Source organism: Paroedura picta, chromosome 11 (assembly GCF_049243985.1).
Source record: "Paroedura picta isolate Pp20150507F chromosome 11, Ppicta_v3.0, whole genome shotgun sequence".
Classification (NCBI taxonomy): domain Eukaryota; kingdom Metazoa; phylum Chordata; class Lepidosauria; order Squamata; family Gekkonidae; genus Paroedura; species Paroedura picta.
The window spans coordinates 7,758,354-7,778,023 of NC_135379.1; the positions used below are offsets into that span (position 1 = coordinate 7,758,354).

Genomic DNA, 19,670 nt, shown 5'->3' on the forward strand with positions numbered 1-19,670 from the left:
AGAGAACTCTATTTGTTTTAGATCTATTCCCAACATGTGCCAGAAGTGACATCGATGTCAGTGATGTCACAGCAACACTCCAGCATTTGGGCAAAAGCTCTATGGTAAACACCATTTTTACCATAGAGATTTTGACTAAATTCCAGAGTGTTGCCACAAGATCACAATATGATGATGTAATTTTCGGTATGCACTGGTAGTGACATTGCCTGTGCTTCTCTCCTGCTCTTGGTAAATTCCCTCCTCCCCCCACCCAATACCCCACCAGTTTCTAGGAGGTTCTAGGCAACCCTATTTGTAACCTAACAAACATGTACAACATTAGCTATGCAAATATCAGATAATAAAAACTCAGAATTCAGTCTAACCCTTGTACGCAGGTAAAGTGCTGCCATGTCAACCAATTTATTGGAACCCCCATGGGGTTTTCAAAGCAAGAAGCAAACAGGTAGCTACTGCCTGGCCTTAGCCTTCCTTAGTGCTTTAGGATGCTTTCGGCTGATCCTGCATTGAGCAGGAGGTTGGCCTGTATGGCCCCTTCCAACTCTATGATTCTATGATTCTAGTGGCCTCCCATCCAATTACTAACCTGGGTCTATTCTGCACATATTGGATAATGCACTTTAGAAGCAGATTATCCTGTTCTGCACTGGAAAATCCAGCTTCAAAAGCACACTGCAAGTGCATTATCCAATGTGTACAGAATGGGCCCTGGGCTGATCCTGCTTAGGTTGTGAGATCTGATGAGATTAGGCTAGCTTGGACTATCTGGGTAAGAACCGTATAACCCCCTTATAACAAAACAAATCCTTTTGTTATCGGAACCGGTTTCATCTATGTTTGGCTCTTACAAGTTTTCTGCTCAGGAACTGGACAGAATATTACAGAAGTTTTGTTTACAAAAAGCATTCGGAAAATGTAGAACTTATTCACTGGGATGGATCCAACCATCCTGCAAGGAGTCATACTTCAGCCCGGGGAGCCTTTCTCCAACTTATGCAGAAGAAGAGCTACTTAGCCAGAACAAGCACAAACCCAAAGCAAACTCCACCTGAATGCAAACTCCAGTTGTCTGTGATGTCTGAATGCACATGCCTGGGCAGAATGAAAGAGTTTTTTTGCTTTCCAGGAGCTGGGCTTCTAAGCCAAGACAAACTCCAATTTGCCTGAGTGCTTCATCCAGATACAGGCAAATGGAACTTGTTTTCAACTGGAGTTTTTTACAAACTGTGCACTGAGGGACAGAAGGGGAGAGAGGAATAAAAGGAATGCTGAGGCACAACAAGTTGCATCAGTCTTCTTCACAGCAAACGGAAGCATGAATTAGCATTTCCGGTTCCAACATCCCTCACAGTAACATCCACACAATCCAGGTGCACTATTTGGGTCCAGGTGTACTATATGGGTCATCAAACATCATCAGAGGTCTGTGAGAAACTATTTTTCATCCCAATATGATTGATTTGACAGTACTCTTTAATTTCTCAATGGTGTGGCTATTAAACCTATTCTGCAGTTTTAGTATTACGATCTTTTACTGCTTTTACTAGGATATCACTCTTTCTACTTTGTAAATACATTACTATAACTTCCTTGACGGTCTTCTAGAAATAAAATTAAAAGGTAAAGGTATCCCCTGTGCAAGCACTGGGTCATGTCTGACCCTTGGGGTGACGCCCTCTAGCGTTTTCATGGCAGACTCCATACGGGGTTGTTTGCCAGTGCCTTCCCCAGTCATTACCGTTTGCCCCCCAGCAAGCTGGGTACTCATTTTACCGACCTTGGAAGGATGGAAGGCTGAGTCAACCTTGAGCCGGCTGCTGGGATTGAACTCCCAGCCTCATGGGCAGAGCTTTCAGACTGCAAGTCTGCTGCCTTACTACTCTGTGCCACAAGAGGCTCTCTAGAGATAAAATTAGTAGCACATAAAACTGACAAACAAAATGCATAAATACATTGATAGAAATCAACACTTTATATTTTGCATACACACTCAGTTCCCCTAGGACACTTACTCTTTTTCTGTTACAATGTAGCCATATTCCTCTTCTTTAGAAGACTTTGCATCTAATTGTAGGCCTCCCATCTTATTTTGTGTTTCTTCATAAGCACTTTCATCTTGAATCAAAGTATTCGTACTCCAATGATGACGCTCTGTCAGCTCTTCAGAGTTTGGTTCCAACTCAGCTTTCTTTTCAGTTATCAATTCCCTTGAGAATGTTTCACTTTTTACATTTTCAACCCCGGCCTTCACTTCTTCAGAGGAAGAGAAATCTAAATCCTCTGACTTCTTGATTTCCATTTTCAAGGATTCTTGGGGCGAGGGTTCTTTAGGCAGATTTTCTGCGGCCACATCCTTTTTCAGGAAACTGAACAGTTGTGCACCCAAATGGTTCTCCTACAACAGAGTGACATTTCCATGTTTTCCCCATGAACATGATATATTCAATATATTACATATGCGTAATTCATGGAATGGGTCCTGTTAAACTCTTAGAACCCTAGAGTAATAGTAAGCATATGAGTATTTATTCACTATTGCAACATATATGCTTAGACTAGGGTGTATATTTACAGATTTGAAAACTGTTAGGCTCGCCATAATAATTGTGATGTCTCTCATTTCAGAGCAGAGAGTAAGAACATATGGTAAACATGAATATTAACTCTTATTTTGTCTGTTCTTTTTTGGACAGCTATATGCAGGAGTCTTTGACTTCCCTGCCAGTTCCAGTTATGTTAGGATGAGTCCCAGGCTTTCCGGAGTTCAAAATCTAGATTGCTTAGTCTAACATGTCCTGAATTTTGGTTTTCAGCCCTGTCTTAAAGTGAATTTTCAAATCTTACCCCATGGGGGAAAATACATAAGATTAAACTCTGAATCTTTCTCCCTTTAAATGCTTCAAAAATGATTTTAAAATGTAGTAAAAATGTAGTATGAAATTCTACCTCAGAGAATTATGGTGAATCCAGACTACTCAAAGGTGGGGCCAGGCAGAGCATGGAAAGACTGACCAATCAGCAGCCTGTTAAGAAGCCTTGTACATTTCATGGTATGTACATCAATCATAAGATCCCCCTCGATGCCTTTAGATCTGGCTCCTAGCTCTCAGTGGAAAAAGGTGAAGGGGGGGAGGTACTAGTAAGGATGAGTTTAGTTCATCATCTGTCTATTTATTTATTGTTGTAAGGGGTGTTTTATGGAGGTTTATTGTATTTTTACCGTTTTATCTTGTGCAAAGCGCCACAAGAGCGGCGGTATAAAAATCAAAATATAAATAAATAAATGTTAACATCTTCTATCATATCAAGCAACTGCAACCTCTTTGCCATCTACATTTATACCCCAAATTAGAATTTTTCATAGAAATCTGCTGCCCAGGGATGGCTGGGAGAAGCCCGCTTTCACCAATAAATGTTACCTCTACTTATATCCCTTTAGCATACAAGAAAGCAAATGAACACAATGTAACTTCAGTAAAGGAAGGGTCAAAAACCTCCCTGGTGCTGTTTTCCTAATCCAAAGCAGTCCCTGGGATCTGCTATCTGCCAATTGGTGAAAACATATGGGTGTCTATACTCATGATTTCTCAACACGGCAAATAGCATCTCCTCCAAACTATTTTAAAGTGAGAAAACGTTGTCCTTGTACCATGGTCCCAATTTGAATTAGATCCCCTGAGTCTTTCAGCTTCACAAGACTTGCAAGACCAACATGTTTATTTTAATCAACTATGAACATACATTACCTTCTTTTTATCTCTGACATCGTCCTTCTGTGTTCCAGCATCTGTGAGAACATTGAAAAAGCACTGATTATAAAGCACAGAACATTATGTTTTAATATACAGATGCTAAGGCTGTTTTGCTTTTTTTTATACCGTATGCTTTTTTCTGGTACATTAAACATTAGGAAGTTGTAGCCAAAAGATGAAAGTAAAAACATAGATCAGGTTTGTCACTTTGACTCCATTTGGACAGCTTGCTAATGGAAGATCAATGGAAGCGGTACAGTAAGAGTGCATTATATTAATTAGCTCGATAGCATGGCTGACAAATTTACCTCTGTTTAGCAGCACCTTAAAAAAAGATCAATACCATGTTTTCCACTAGCAAAGAAATAGTGTTTACACAAATAAATGCAGAATGGCAATAGATCTGCAGCTCAGGCAATTTGTGGAAAAATGGGACTATGTGTGCTTTGGCCATCTTTTATTTTAATAAAAACAGTCCTTAAAACAAAAATTAGGCTTCGGGGATTATACTGAGACACTGCTAGCACAACCCCATACATTTGTTAGTAGAGTTTAACTCTGCACTGGATTGCAACATGAATTGCCTATTTCAACAAATACAAATTTACTTTGTCCAGAAATCTATATGACCAGCAACATCCGGAATTCCAGTTCCCCCACTAAGCTACATGCATCTATGAAGAAGAAGAATAGTGGGTTTTTATATGCCGCTTTTCTCTACCTGAAGGAGACTCAAAAAGGCTTACGGTTGTCTTCCCTTTCCTCTCTCTACAACAGACACCCTGTGAGGTGGGTAAGGCTGAGAGAGCCCTGAGATTACTGTTCAGCCAGAACTGCTTTATCATTGGTATGACAAGCCCAAGGCTCTATCTGACCAATGCAGGATCAGTGCTGTAGAATTTAATAATACCAGTTAACTTATTTAGGAATGGGATGAGAGACTGAAATCAAGGATATGGTTTACTATTGCCAGATGGTGGGAGGGGTTTGATGAGGAGGGAGGCTGCTTAAACATAATTTTTCAAAACAGATTTGCTTAAATAATATCTGCCCAATCTTTAATTGATGAATTAAAGGAGCTAATTAAAATAAATATAAAATTATTTTAATATAATATTTGGATGATGTACTCCGTAACTAATAGATATTCCCTAATCATTTGTAGCAGCTCATCCTCAAAACAGTTCCTGACTCAAGGTAGGAAAACCTTGCTGAAAAAAATCCTTGTTAACATTTCAGCTATAAAGTGAATTAAAGCTATCAATTAGTCATTTAGGCTAACTGGAATATGTCTACACAGCAAAACAGAAATGTACATTCCAGAAATAGCATTTTAACTTAGGGGCGAACACAGGGGACACAGGGAACACAGGGAATACCACCACTCTCAAATGTTTTGCAGCGGTTTACAAAAATCTGTGAATACAATAAAATCCCATAAAAAACCATTAAAATATAGATAAAAAACAATAGCAAGGGTCCATTCAGCAGGGGTCTATTACTCTCTATCTGGGAGAGAGGAACTTAACGGTAGTTGGTTTCAGCTAGAGATCCACAGCTGAACCGGGAACTGCTCTGGCGTCAACCATATGCCTGGTGGAAGAGCTCCATCTTGCAGGCCCTGGGAAAGCTGACAAATCCGACAGGGCCCATAGCTCTTCTGGGAGCTCATTCCACCAGATTGATCCAGGGTATCTTCCAGATGGGGAGCAGGGGGAATACAGAAGTTGTGACCCAGTGTGTCAAGGCATATGTTTAGGCCAGAGAAGCAATTTGCATCTGCCTGTTAGTTAGTTTATTTGTTTGTTTGTTTATTTATGTATTTGATTCATTCCTCGCCTCTCCCCGGAGGCCTGAGGCGAGTTACAGACATATAAAACCCCAATAAAAAACATACAATAAAACATATAAAACATATCATACATAATCCCCGGATGATAAAGCAAGATGTGTTAAAAATTCAGTTCATATGTACTCTAACCCATGGTAACCCACTATCGAGGGGGAGGGAGGACAGAGAGTGCCAGATGGAGTACGCTACTGCTACTGTAGGGGGGGGCAGATCTTCCATGCAGCCCAGCCTCACCCCAAGACCTGGGGGAAGAGCTCCGTTTTGCAGGCCCTGCGGAACGCTGAGTTAGGTTGGCAAGCGCAAGTGTTGTATCCTGCCCTAGGGACACAAAAGCCAGGAATTGCTGGCAGGCAGGAAGGCAGAGAAGAGGTCAGCAAAGTATAGGGGAGAGGACTAGTGAGGAAACTGTAAGATAGGTGTATTATTTTTTAAGCTGTTACTTAATTTCTTTAGAAAACCAAATAGAGGAAATCTATCCTGTCGAATCTAGTACCTTGCTTCCGATAACCTTGTTCCATTAATCCTGTCTGGTGATCCGGTTTCCCATCTACATTTGCACCCTTTTCCAACATCTCTCCTTCAACAATTCCAGAAGCATTTTTCTTTTCTTCATCGGCATCAACAGCCTCAATGGCATCAGCGATTATATCAGCCATCTCATCCAGCTCCAGTGGGTTCAATTTATCTACATCCACATGATGTTTCTTCAAGTCCCTCAGAACATCTTGTATAAATATTTCTGAGAAAAGGGCAGGGAAAGGAACAGAGAAAAATGAACATTTGATTATTCATAACAAAGTATGTACACTGAAAAAGAGAAGCAAAGCACGTTTGCTTCCATCTGATTATCTACATTCAGTATATTCATAAACATTTCTTTGGAAATATTTTTTTTCTATTTCTTACTTGAGTGCATTTAATATGTTCAATTATTCAGTGTATACAAATGTTATTAATTCATGGAGTTATCTTCTTATAGAAATCTGATATAGGTAATTGGGTAAATTATCTCATTGGACCAACCATAGCTATTGGAATTACTGATTTGGGATAAATTAGTGGTGAAACAACAGTCCTTAGATAAAATGTCACAGACTGGTACATCGTGCCTAGATGTGAGTACATTTGTGAGACAAAACTGCTGCATTTAGCACTGTCACATTCTGCTTACATCATGACTTGCCAACAATATTTGCAAGCACAGCTAAGCTGCAGAAATCAATTACAGCAACAGTCAAATTTAACATTGACCCGGCTTGCGGTAGTAGTAAAGAGCAATAGCCTCTGGAGAACTGAGTTTGATTCCCCACTCCTAAAAAGGCAGCCAGCTAAGTGACCTTTGGCCAGTCAAAGTTCTCTCAGAGCTCCCTCAGCCTCACCTACCTCAAAGAGTATCTGTTGTGATCTGGTGTTACCTAATTCAGAGCACATGAGAATATTTACTCTATTACAATATGTTGCCATCTGTATGTTGTAAAGTAAATATAAAAATGAAAATAAATATTAAAAATATCCATACAGTACTGTTCATGTGTTTGTCAGGATGGAAGTATAGAAACAACAGAGCATGTGTTATGTAAGTTATACAATCATATTAGGAAATAATTAAAACCATCTCTCCCATTTACCAGGCAGAATTCAGGTATACTTAAGATAATGCCCTCTGATAAAAATATCGAGCTAGCATCTGTAGCCAAATTTGCTTGGCTGGCTATCAAAATTAGGAGTATTTGGATGGACACTGGAGGAAATATGTTTAAAAATTGTGTTACTTGCTAAGTTTGTAATATATCTTGATTATCCAGTCTTATTTTTAATACTGTTATTACCATGTTTTTAGAATTTTTACGTTTTAAGTAAGCTTTTACGTTTTTAATATATTCTAATTATATGTACTTTGATTGCTGGTCAAATACAGTAATAAATTTTGTCTTGGTATCTCTTGTGGGGAGAGGAAGAGAAGGTGACCGTAAGCCACTTTGAGTCTCCTTCAGGTAGTAAAAAGCAGCGTAGAAAACCCTATCTCTTCTCGTCTCATTGCTAGTACAGATTAAAGAGTTCTTTGTATTTGACTCATTTAGTCCAAAATCCATGTTACATCAGCGAAACAACTGCACAAGATCTCCTCCAAGTTGCCAGGTATGGAGACAAGCAACTCAAGAGAAAACAATTCAATTGAGGCTGATGTAGAATCACAGAATCATAGAGTTGGAAGGGACCGCCAGCTTTAGCTTTAGCTCCTCTAGTGTTTCCAACAGTTATCATCAGGCTTGCCCAGAATATATTTGGAGCTATCCACAGAACTCTCACACAGCGCTCTCCCAGGTGCTGAAGGCTTCACTGTGGAATCTGCTACCCTTCACAAACAAAAGGGATCTTTTAAAATCTTCCAGTGTGATACAAAGCCAGAACAAGCCCCGGAGAAAATAAACTATGTGAACACAATACAGTATACCTATAAATATCTAGTAGACCCAATTGCGTACCTTGTCTATCTATAAATGGTACAAATGGTACACCTGTGGCAGAAGTACCTACAAAACTGAGGAACCGAATTGGGTCTACTGGATATTTATAGGTATACTGTATTGTGTTCACATAGAGAGGAGAGGAGATTCAAACAGTGTACAGAAGAGCCACAGATGAAGACATAGTAGAAAACAAGTTTATTTTTTCCAGAGTTCATCCTGGCTTTGTATCACATTAGAAGATTTTAAAAGATCGCTTTTGTTTGAGAAGGGTAGTAGATTCCACATTAAAGAAGTTTTTTTGTTGTTGTCATCGTCAGCTTGTTTGCTTTCCTTCTGGTCTTTGTGGCTGATGGGTCTTTCGCTTCTGATTGCTACCCTTATCAGTCTACCTGCTTTTAAAATTCTGTCTCAGATGTCTTCTTCCTCTTAAGTTCTTTGGTGTCATCCCAAAACTCACTTCCCCCAGTCTATCCATAGTTTTGCATCATGACACCTAGCCACTTGATCCTAGTCAGTCACTACCAGTTGCTCATCCCTTTTGCTACTTTAGCTGTCCTTCCCAGATTCAAATAGGACAGCTAGTTAGAATATGAAGCTGTATCATAGGATTAATACAATTCCTTATATTTCTTTGTTTCTATAAGGCGATAAAACATAATACCTACAAAAGGGTATCAGGGTATGAATGATTGGTAATACTGGAATATTTCTTTTAAAAAACTTTTCTGGATTAAATTGTCTCTTGCTAGAGAATACTTTCCAAATGAGAATTTTAGCTTCATTTTGGTCTGATATGTCAACAGTGGATGGAATAGGGGAAGTGAGTTTATCAATGACTCCAAAGAACATAAATAGAAAATGACATCTGAGACAGGATAAGAAATAGCAGATAGATTGAATTTCTTAGAAATAGATCTACAAAGAAAATCAAACAACAGACTTCTGAACATGTTATTAACAGAAGTCTGAAAGGGGGAATATTAAGATACTGAAGATGAAATATGTGTTAAGTAAACAAAAGTAATGGTAGGAATCTTAAAAAGTGTGGATATACTGTGACAAAATATTGATATTACTAGACTGGAGATATTCTGGATTCTTAAATTAATTCACATTTTAATTTAGAGCAATTGCCTTGCATAGTTCCAGAATTATTTTTAATCTGCACAGTCTCTTTCTTCTCATCATTCATTAACCTACCTGAATTTCAAAAGAATAGGATAAGAGTAAAGCACAATGGAGTACTATTCTGGGACATGTTTGCAAACACACACACTTGCTTCTGCATGAATTCTTCATATCCGTCCTCTGTTAATATTACAGATTAAATTTGTTGCAATAAAAGAATAAATTTTAATGTTATTTTCACAATAACACAGCAAAGTGAATTAGAATGAGAATTACTTTCCCAAGGTTACTTAGTATGCCTCATAGTTGAATGATGCTTGGGTTCTGCCACCAGAGTCTCAACCTGAGATATCTTACAACAAAGACCAAGAGTATGCAATGCTCAGTATAAAGAATGTAGAAGGTGTTTTATTTTTGCTCCTACATTACACGGTGGTGAGCTTTCCCCCCTGCAAATTGGTTTCAGAAACGTTGCATCGTGAAACCAAAAACTGGACAGCTGGAGAAAAAGCCATTAGTACAAACTTGCCATTTCGGTTTCATTCATTTTCAACTTATATTCCATTCTTTCGTTCTATCAGGCTTATCTCTCCAGTCAACGTCCTTAGGTTCCATTGTCTAAAGCAAAGCGCAGCCACAATCTCCAGCAAAATGAAAATAAGGGAAAAGAAAATAACATGGGAGAAAATGAATTGCCAACGGCCCAACTTCAGAGTCCGCTAAAAGACTCTTGGCGGGTCTTTCTGGTTCATTAAATAAAAAGGAGATAGAGAAGCTGCCTGCCTTCTCTGAAGTGTACTTTTTCTCACTCTGAACAGCTGCCAGGATTCTGCCTGTAAAAGAAATACCCTCCTGAAGATAAGCTCCTTGTTAAAGGTGGCTGACATCTTTTAAAAAGCCACGGCTAAAATACTAGAGTGGTCGCCATGAAACAGCAAACAGGAGTCTAGTGGCACTTTAAAGCCTATTTATATCCCAGCATAACATTTGTGGACTAGAGCCCATTTCCTCAGATAAATCTTCTAAAGGAGGGGTAGTCAACCTGTGGTCCTCCAGATGTTCGTGGACTACAATTCCCATGAGCCCCTGTCAGCATTTGCTGGCAGGGGCTCATAGGAATTGTAGTCCATGGACATCTGGAGGACCACAGGTTGACTACCCCTGTTCTAAAGTACCACATGACTCTGTAACTTTAAACCTAAAATCCTAAATCTTGTCGTTTGCTAGACAACCAATGTTTATGATCATTGAAAAGCTAAGAACAACCAACAACCAAACAGGCAACTGGGAGCAGTTCTGGGCAGTATAGGGAATTAATTATGCCAGGGGAAAAAGTTAGAAAAGTTAAGGGGAGAAAAAAATTATGAAAATATTTCAAAGTAAAAAAAACCAACAACAGTCAGTTATAAAGGATTAAAAATCCCATTTTCTGCAGACGATTTGTCAAGAAATTCCTTGGGGAATTTGAATAAAAGCTAAGTACCACTGTTTATTTTAATGATGGCTAGGTAACTATGAGATATTGATTCATCTTACAGAATCATTTATTTGCTTTGACAAAAGATACATGCATCACTTTTCCCCACCTCTTACATAGACACCCTGCTGGTATCCCAGCCTGCACTAAGGCACAAATAGCCAAGTAACAAGCCAGGATTGTCAAATTGTCTGTATTTGTACATTTTGTAGAACTATAGCTCTGAGTAACTGTGGTTAATAAACCAACTCAAAACCATAATTTCAGATCCTCGTTTAATAGGAAAAGAAAAGATCACTTTTATGCTCCCCTTCTTGTGGCGCAGTGGTAAGCGGCAGAAATGCTGTCTGAAGCTGTCTGCCCATGAGGCTGGGAGTTCGATCCCAGCAGCTGGCTCAAGGTTAACTCAGCCTTCTATCCTTCTGAGGTTGGTAAAATGAGTACCCAGCTTGCTTGCTGAGGGGTAAACGGTAATGACTGGGGAAGGCACTGGCAAACCACCCCGTATTGAGTCTGCCATGAAAACGCTAGAGGGCGTCACCCCAAGGGTCAGACAAGACCCGGTGTTTGCTCAGGGTATACCTTTACCTTTTTTTTTTTTTCTCTACCCTCAGTCTAAAAACTACTTACACTCGCTTTCCATTCCTCTCCCTACAACTAGGTGGGGCTGACAGTTCTGAGAGGTCACTGGTCCAAGGTCACCCAGCAAGTTTCATGAGAAGGAGTGTGGAATCAAACCTACTTTTCCAAATTAGGATTCACCACTCTTAGCCACTGCACCATGCAACTAGTGGAGTATTCCACTGATCAAACCAAATCTAATGTTATGTCCCATGAAATGGCCGGTTTTATCCTAAAAGAATTGACAACTATCTCCCACTTACAGCAAAAGCATTCTGCAGTTTCCCTCCGGTAGATTCTAATTTATTCACCTGGAAGAGCAAGTATTTCCCAATCACACACTGTCCCAACTGTGCACTGAAAGGGAAGATGAACCATGATGACCTCCGTCACTTGCGGATGTTAGTTTGCTATGACTGATCTTCAGAAAATCACCTGATAAGCTCTCAAGAAATCACAATATCCCCTACAACACAGTTTGAAAACCTCTGGCCTAGATCTAGGAAATCAGGTGACAAATCAATAAAGAAATGAATTAAATCGATCCCTTACCATCCACTGTAGTTAGAGGGGTCCTCGGATCACTCTGAGAAGAGCCAGGTACTACTAGGACTGACCCAGGCCTTTGTTGCAATGATGGTCTCATCCCAAAATCTTCTGTTTTCTCCTTTGGCAATGTCCCATCAAGATGGTCCGTCTGAGGAGGCTTGAGCATACTATTATAGGAGGAAACTCCTTTAGTTCTGCTAAGAGGAAAACTGCCATCTTGATCGTTAGATGTTGCCTTTTGAGCAATGTATGCATTTAATGCTGCCAAGAGAGCCTTTCTATCAAATTGTTCTTCTGACTTTACTGGAAATATATATTTCTGAGGTTGGCTGAAGGTTCTCACTGGAAGGTTTTCAGTATATTTTGAATGGGCTGTTGCTGAATGGGTCAAAGCAGGTGCTCTTCCCTTAGAATTCTGCACCATATAGTTAATTATGGAGTCAGGAGGGATGGTATCAACCTAGAACGAAAAAGGCAAGTTGAATTGTTCCTATGCTGACCATTTATAATTAGTCAACATTGAAATGCCATAAGAATGCATACCACTACATGAGACAATGCCTAGTTACATCAATTTTGGTGTCAAGCCAGATCCTGCAACCTATCAATTATGCAAGTGTAGAGAGTTTGTCTTCATTTGTACTGGATCACAGAGATTTTTTCCCCTGCTTCTCTTGTACAAATGGAGAAGCAAGAAATTATACGGAAATCTTCCCTGCACGCTAGAAAGAACAGGTGTCACCAGGTTTTCTGTACAAATTTCCAAGCCTACCTTGGCATCCATTTGAACTAGAGAGTGGCTTTAGACATAATGAAAGATACGCTTTGCAATGGTCATGGCCACTTCCCTCAGCCCGGAAAACACCGCTGTGAAATGCAAGGACACGAGAAGAAAGAAAGCATCGATACCCTGGCTGAGTCCCAGGGCTGAGGACATCTAATCCCTGCACAGCAACGGTACACAAGGATCCTCACATCAAACTCTATGATCGCCGCCTTGCTATTTTCAGCAATTTGCCAAGAAACCAGAAGTTCAAGCAAAACATCCCAATAGCTATTACTGTGATAAATAATACATGATTTATAATGATAAACAATTTCTCGGAATTTTAAGAGTACAAAGTGCTTTCTTATCTCTTTCATCTCTATTCTCAAATGTTATTTCCATCTGTCAGTTGGGTGAGGCAAAGGAGAACGAGACTAAATGTGCGATCCAGTATGCACTGCGCATTACAAAGTGTTGGGGGATTCTGGCAGTGATACACATCACCGTAACGCTTTCAAGCTGAAGATTCAAAACTCATATGCATTGGAAAACAATTCTAGAAATGTAAAGATGTCTAACAGGGAACCAAGGGAGCGCAAGTAGAGCACCGCATGTACCACAGAGCATCTCTAAGGCCCTTCCCATTGTAGCACCTTCTTTTCTAAATGCTGCACATGAAGGCCAAGGGGGCTTGCAGAAGGGCACTCAATGCTATTTGAAAGGAAAACTGGTCAGGACTTTTTACTCACCTACAAGCTTCTTAACACTCTGAATGCCCAACAAGCAGCCAGCTTAAGATAGGGAAAAAATATCTCGGCAGAAAAGTTATGAAAAAAATATATGCTAGTTCACCAATGGTGGATTTTAAGCAACTCTTAAAAAAAAATGTCTGAATTCTCTCAAAGACGGAAGGACTGCTGATTTCCTTGCCTCTCTAGTAAACAAACAAGTCCATCAAGAAGAACAACAACAGTAGTTGCCTTACACAAATTGGGTACAAGTGTCAATCGCAGCCCAGATTGCTATCAAGGGAGAACCAGCAGTCTCAGCCATTTGACAAGTGACAACGGAGGTCCTTTTTAAAAATCCTAATTAAAAAATATGGCAGCCAGAGCAGTAACCCTAGTTTGAAAGCATTGTCATTTATAGTAGCCAGTAAAAAGTCACAGAGGTAGAAATAGTCTACAGTCATAAACAACGGCAACCTGCAGTATTGAAGTTGTCACCAGACATGACGCTGTACAGACAGAAAGTCATACTGCTCTGTTCCTTGGCACTTCTGTAATGAAAGCTCTGTATATTTCGACTTGGAAAACAAAGTGAAAATCCAGTTCAGCTGAATTCAGATTTGTTGCCAAAGGCCTTAATTGGAGCATACCCCTTCATCTAAAGTTAGCCAACTCTGATTGATTAGGATTGCCAGCTCTGGTTTGGGAAATTTTGGGGGTGCAGTCTGGATAGGGTAGGGTTTGGGGAGGGACCTCAGCAAGATAGAATGTCATACAGTCCCCCACTCCAAAGCAGCCATTTTCTACAAGGAAACTGATCTTGGTCATCTGGAGATCACTTGTAGTAGTGACAGATCTCTGGTAACACCTGGAGATAACCAACCCTAAAGGTAAAAGTATCCCCTGTGCAAGCACTGGGTCATGTCTGACCCTTGGGGTGACACCGCATTTTCATGGCAGACTCAATACGGGGTGGTTTGCCAGTGCCTTCCCCAGTCATTACTAACCCTATGGCTTATCTAAATCAGAACAGATTCAAATGGGTAGCTGTGCTGGTCTGTCTGAAGCAGCACAATAAAATCAGAGTCCAGTGGTACCTTTAAGACCAATAAAGATTTATTCCAGGCATGATCTTTCAAGTGCAAGCACTCTTCCTCAGACTTACACTCAAAAGCTCACACATGGAATACATCTTTGTTGGTCTTAAAGGTGCCACTGGACTCTGATTTTTATTGTGCTAAATCAGAACAGTCTTTGTTTCACACCAAACTTCTTAAAGACAGAAGGGATTCCTAGGATAAAATGACAACATAATCCTAGGTTGTATAAAATGGAGAGGTTTAACCTGATATCACAGTTAAAACCCAATACTGGTAGGTGATGCAGCAGAGTACTGTGTCCTTAGAACAGTACAAACAGTTATGCAACGTGTTACAATAACCAGCATTTATTAGAATTTAGAACCACATTTCAAGCCAAGAGGACATGAGAATGGAACCTAGAGTCATCTTCCAAATGCTGTTATTTGTGCTCAGGCCATTTCAGTGGTTGCTTTGTGGTAGTTGAATACTTCTGGACATTATTATTCTGCCTTACTTCAAAGTTAAAGGGTTTTCACAAGATAACCCTGCAGCAGGCTCTTTTTTTTTAAGTTCTGAATTGCCACTAAGGACAGGGATTTTTAAATTCCTTTTGCTGACAACTCTGGTTGCATGACAATGGCAACAGCTAACCTTACTGGATAAGGAAGCAAAGACGGGGGGAGGGGAGGGGGGAGGGAAGGAAAGATATACTCAGTGAGTAGGCATCAAAAGAGTTTTGATTCCTGAGCCAGAGAGCAAAGATAACTGACAACAGAGGGGGAAAAGGAAAATAGTTCTAGGCCTTCAAGTGACACTGAAGCTACTCAATAAGCAATTGTATCTGAACAGAAACAGCATGCAGATTCTTGTTAAAGGAAGATATTCTTTTGCAGAAGTGCTGCTATTCGATCATGTTTTGCAACATTTAAAGGTTTTTACTCTATTTATTACTTCTCAGTTCTTTGCTGTCTTTAGCAAGGATAATTTTTAAATTTTCCACTCTTAACAAATGGTTTATTTGGCTCATAGCAGATAACATAAATGATCTCAATAATTTACAGGGCTAACAAACAAAACTATTGTGGAGCTTATACAGACGTTTAGAGTCAGGCAGGCTATGACATCCTATCTACTGTAATTCGGTTTAGTAATTGATCTTCACAACCAAAATGTATTGAAGTGCACATTATTTTATTGCAGACTACTGAATATTAAGGTATCCATATCTAATGTGGCCTATTAGTTCCTATGAAGATTCACTCAGACTAGTTCACATGAGTGATATAATTCAGATTTGCATTTTTAAAGAGTCAGGTTTTTCGTCCGTTTCTGCACTGAAATTCTACTCTTTGGGTGCAGACTTGAATTGCCCCCCCCATTTTCCCCATAAAACTGTTTTTCATTTTTCAAAGGCGGGGTCTAATATGGTCTAATTCAGGGTTGCCAAATATAGAAATGCAGTAGAAGAAAAAAGTCTCAAGGTGGCGAAGTGATTTAATGTTCAAACCAAATTCACAATATTCAAAACAACTTCAAAATGGATTCCCAGGTATATGTCCGTTTTCTATTTCTTCAGTGAATTCTAAATCTCAATATTGTAATAACTCAGTCCTCTAATAATGTTTTTTGATTGTTGAACATAACTTAGTCTCTATAATATCTTGGGTGTGTAAGTCAATCCCAAACCGGTCTCATAAATTCAAATGTGTAGGGGTCTACTAATATTTACTACATGCTTTAGGATGCTTAGGGCTGATCCTGCGTTGAGCAGGGGGTTGGACTAGATGGCCTGTATGGCCCCTTCCAACTCTATGATTCTATGATTCTACATGTATTTCCTCTATAGCAGTGATAGCAAATATAGAAATGCATGCAATTGGGTTTTTTGTCACACCTGCCATTTTGAGTTGTTTGGCAATGCTCCTTTCCTCATCACCATCCTCCCTCCCCTGTCCTCTCCCCCTCCCTCCCTCCATTCAAAAAATTCTGACTTTTTTTTTAATGTGATCATGTTAGAACGCTGTTTCTAAGGTTTTTAAAAAGGAGTCATGCAGCCTAACACAGCAGTGTTGCAATGTTATAACACTGGTGTATTTTTTAAAATTACATTCTAGACACTTTGGGGGGAAGGAGAAGGTGATCAAGGGTGCAGAATGATAGGACTAAGGCGTGCAATGATATCAAAGGTGCAATCAGACACCATTTTGCAAAAGACACAGTTTTTTGAAAAGGGGAAGGGAGCAAAGCATGATGTATAATAGGATAAGTAGTAATAATGAAAGTATTAACATAGCAGTAACAGCAGTAAACTGTTGTTAAATATCAAATACTGTTAAGATTACAATGAGGAGGAGAGCAGGAGAACTATCTTTTCTGTTAAATTTCATACTCTTAAGCGGTTCTTTTTATCTCTTGCTCCCCTGTCTTTTGTTTGCCTATTTCTTCTTTAGGAAAAAAATAATATAAAAAAGAACAATCCTAAAAAGAGGATTGAAGACAATGGGTTAGAAGGGGTAATGCTTCCTAGGATTACATTAGTAGTTCTCAACATGGGGGTTGGGACCCCTTTGGGCAGGGCAAGCATCTTGGTCAGGGGGGGGCACCATCCACATAATAGCCTTGTGGGATAGATTGAGATAGAGCATTCATCTGTCTGGAGCAGCAGAAAAGAACGAGATCGGCATGGTGGAAGAGACAGAACTGAACTGAGAAACCCCAGAAGAAACCCAATTTATATACAATCATGAACAATAGATCTTCACGCTATTGGTCACTTTCAGTTTAATTTCTGTGAAAGAACACTTGCATAATTTTATGGTTGGAGGTCACCACAACATGAGGAACTGTATTAAAGGGTTGCGGCACTAGGAAGGTTGAGAACCACTGGATTACACTGTACTTGACTATGATCACAACCCAGATGCTGAAATTTATTCAGTGAGGGCTTATTCCCACAAGAGCATTCTCAGGACTAGAATCCTAATGAGTCACTGCTGATCACAGATTTAAGCCAGGCTTTCCCACATCCAACAAAATATTTTACCCCCTACACCATAGCAACTTCTATTTAAAAAAGAGGACCAATATGGTTATTGATGATTCAGCCCTTACTATTCAAGTGAATCCTATGGAAGACATCAGCCTCCTAAGTGACTCCTAATCCTATGCAACAAAGTAATTCCCCTTTTCCCTCAGTACACTACAAACTGACCTTCAAGAAGGGACAGGAAATGTGAAAAAAAGAATTGTTTTGTTGATTTCCAGATCTGAATCACAACTTGCATTTTGCGATTTTAAGAACTCTGCATGGATTACTGTGTTCTGCAAATGAATCAATGCAGTGTTTACCATAAGGGAGAATTTCTTTGTTTCACATCTGCATGTTCCCACTGGCAACTACTGCAGCATTGTAAACCTTATATAACCTATAATCATTGATGCCTCATGCAAAGTTTCCACCCAAAGAACTGGACAAACGAGAGTTTAAATTGCATTCTTCCATGTGTTTTATTTTTACGCAACTGCAGCTGGGATTCTGAGAGCTGTATCTGACATGGTTTGTGACTCTTCTTTCATATTCATGGGTACATACAGAAATGCTGACTGCATGAACTCGTCTCAACTAAATTTTAATTAAGAAGGTTCCTTACTATGTCTAATTGTTTCATGCAAACTTCAGGGAGTGGTATAACGTTAAAACAATGAACAGTCATATTGAACGATGGCAACAGGGAGATCATTAATATACAAAGAAACCACTAGTGTTTTAGTAAAGAAGACAGATGATCATGCTAAGAAACTTGCATAACCTTTCTCTGTCTAAGATGTTCTGGAGCTTTGAAATCCTTTAAAATCTACTTCAGAGAAGCCTGCATGATGAAGGTTGTTAATTAACACCCTCTAGTTAAAAGTGTCGCAAAGCATATAGATGATCAAGCCAAAAATGGGTCTAAAGACTCTCTTTTGATCAAAACTAGTAATGGTTTTGCCTCTGAAGCCTGATTGTGCCAATTGCTATATAATGGGACGGACTGGAGGCTGATTGCTCATCACTTGGTAACCCACTCTGCTATAAAATGCAGTTAATCTAAAATTCAACTGGGAACCACTTGTCCATCAGAAATGAAAGCACACAAATACAGCTTACTTCCTATGGCACTCCAACTACATTCTTTAACTGAAAAGCCAATAAATCAAAAATGGCTCTCCATACAATCCTTTTAGAGTTCTGGAACATTTGATGCAATCAAATTCTTCTGGGTTGGACGTCCGGATTATTGCTACTGTCTGCCCCCTGCCTGACCACCATTTCCGACTGGGAAATGCTGCATGAAGGACTCACCATCTGTGTTCTTGAGCCAGCACTAAACAGACAATTGATATAGGTCTGCTCTAAAAATCACTGGAGGAGGTGGTTTTTGTCCTTTTCCAGTTCCCAACACAGTGGGTGGATAAATGTTCATAATTGTTTAATGTATAAATGTTCACAACTCATCTTGACATGTAGCATCTCATCCTTTGTATCTATGAATGAGTTAAGTCAGATTAAGCTCTACAGATGATGGGCAGGTAAACACGCCTGTGTATCGATAGACTGTATTTTACCATTAAGCTTCCTTTCTATTAAAAGTACGCAAGAGCTGTTTGTCTTCCCTTACCTATTCAGCAGCTGCAGATAATACCTAGCTTATGGTTGCTGCTGGGAAGGAATTGGAGAGAGGAGCTGCTGGCTAACTGCATATCTCAGCTATCACCTCTTAGGCTCCTACTCCTAATTGAGCTAGGTTTAGACACCTGGGTGGAGAACAAAAATTTTAGAGCAATTTTTTACAGATGAATATTATCCAGGGATATACTGATCATTAGTTAGATGACACTTTTAATCAGTGCCCTAAGCTAATACTTAGCACTTATCATACTTAAGACTGTAAAGTTTTAAACACTTCACAAACTGCACTTCACCAATTCCGTGAGCCAAGGTATGCTACCGTCCCTCCTTCATGTCTACATAAAGATTAACTTGTGCTATGTGCATCATTAGTGCCAATTAAGTCCCAGAAAATGAATTTTTGAAAAATATATATTGGAAACAGAATCAAAGCTTATTCTGGATAGAAGTCTTTGGGGGACAGGGAAAGAAATCTTGACGCTTGAAAACTTGTACACAGTCACACCCGTAGATGTCAGACTTATATTCTCTGTCATCTCTTCTCTTCTGCATGCCTCTCTGAGTAGCTTTCC

The 19,670-nt window shown here is 39.6% G+C and overlaps 1 protein-coding gene across 1 annotated transcript in view; it reads right to left on the reverse strand.

Moving 5' to 3' along the window:
• The window catches only part of PTPRN2 (protein tyrosine phosphatase receptor type N2), a 532,892-nt gene that overhangs the window by 365,829 nt on the left and 147,393 nt on the right, over positions 1-19,670 (reverse strand). Inside the window, exons 6-9 of the mRNA XM_077303428.1 lie at positions 11,857-12,313; positions 6,101-6,346; positions 3,750-3,790; positions 2,016-2,398 (exon numbers count right to left, since the gene is read on the reverse strand). Coding sequence (XP_077159543.1) covers positions 2,016-2,398; positions 3,750-3,790; positions 6,101-6,346; positions 11,857-12,313 — 1,127 coding nt within the window. The remainder of the gene's footprint in view (positions 1-2,015; positions 2,399-3,749; positions 3,791-6,100; positions 6,347-11,856; positions 12,314-19,670) is intronic.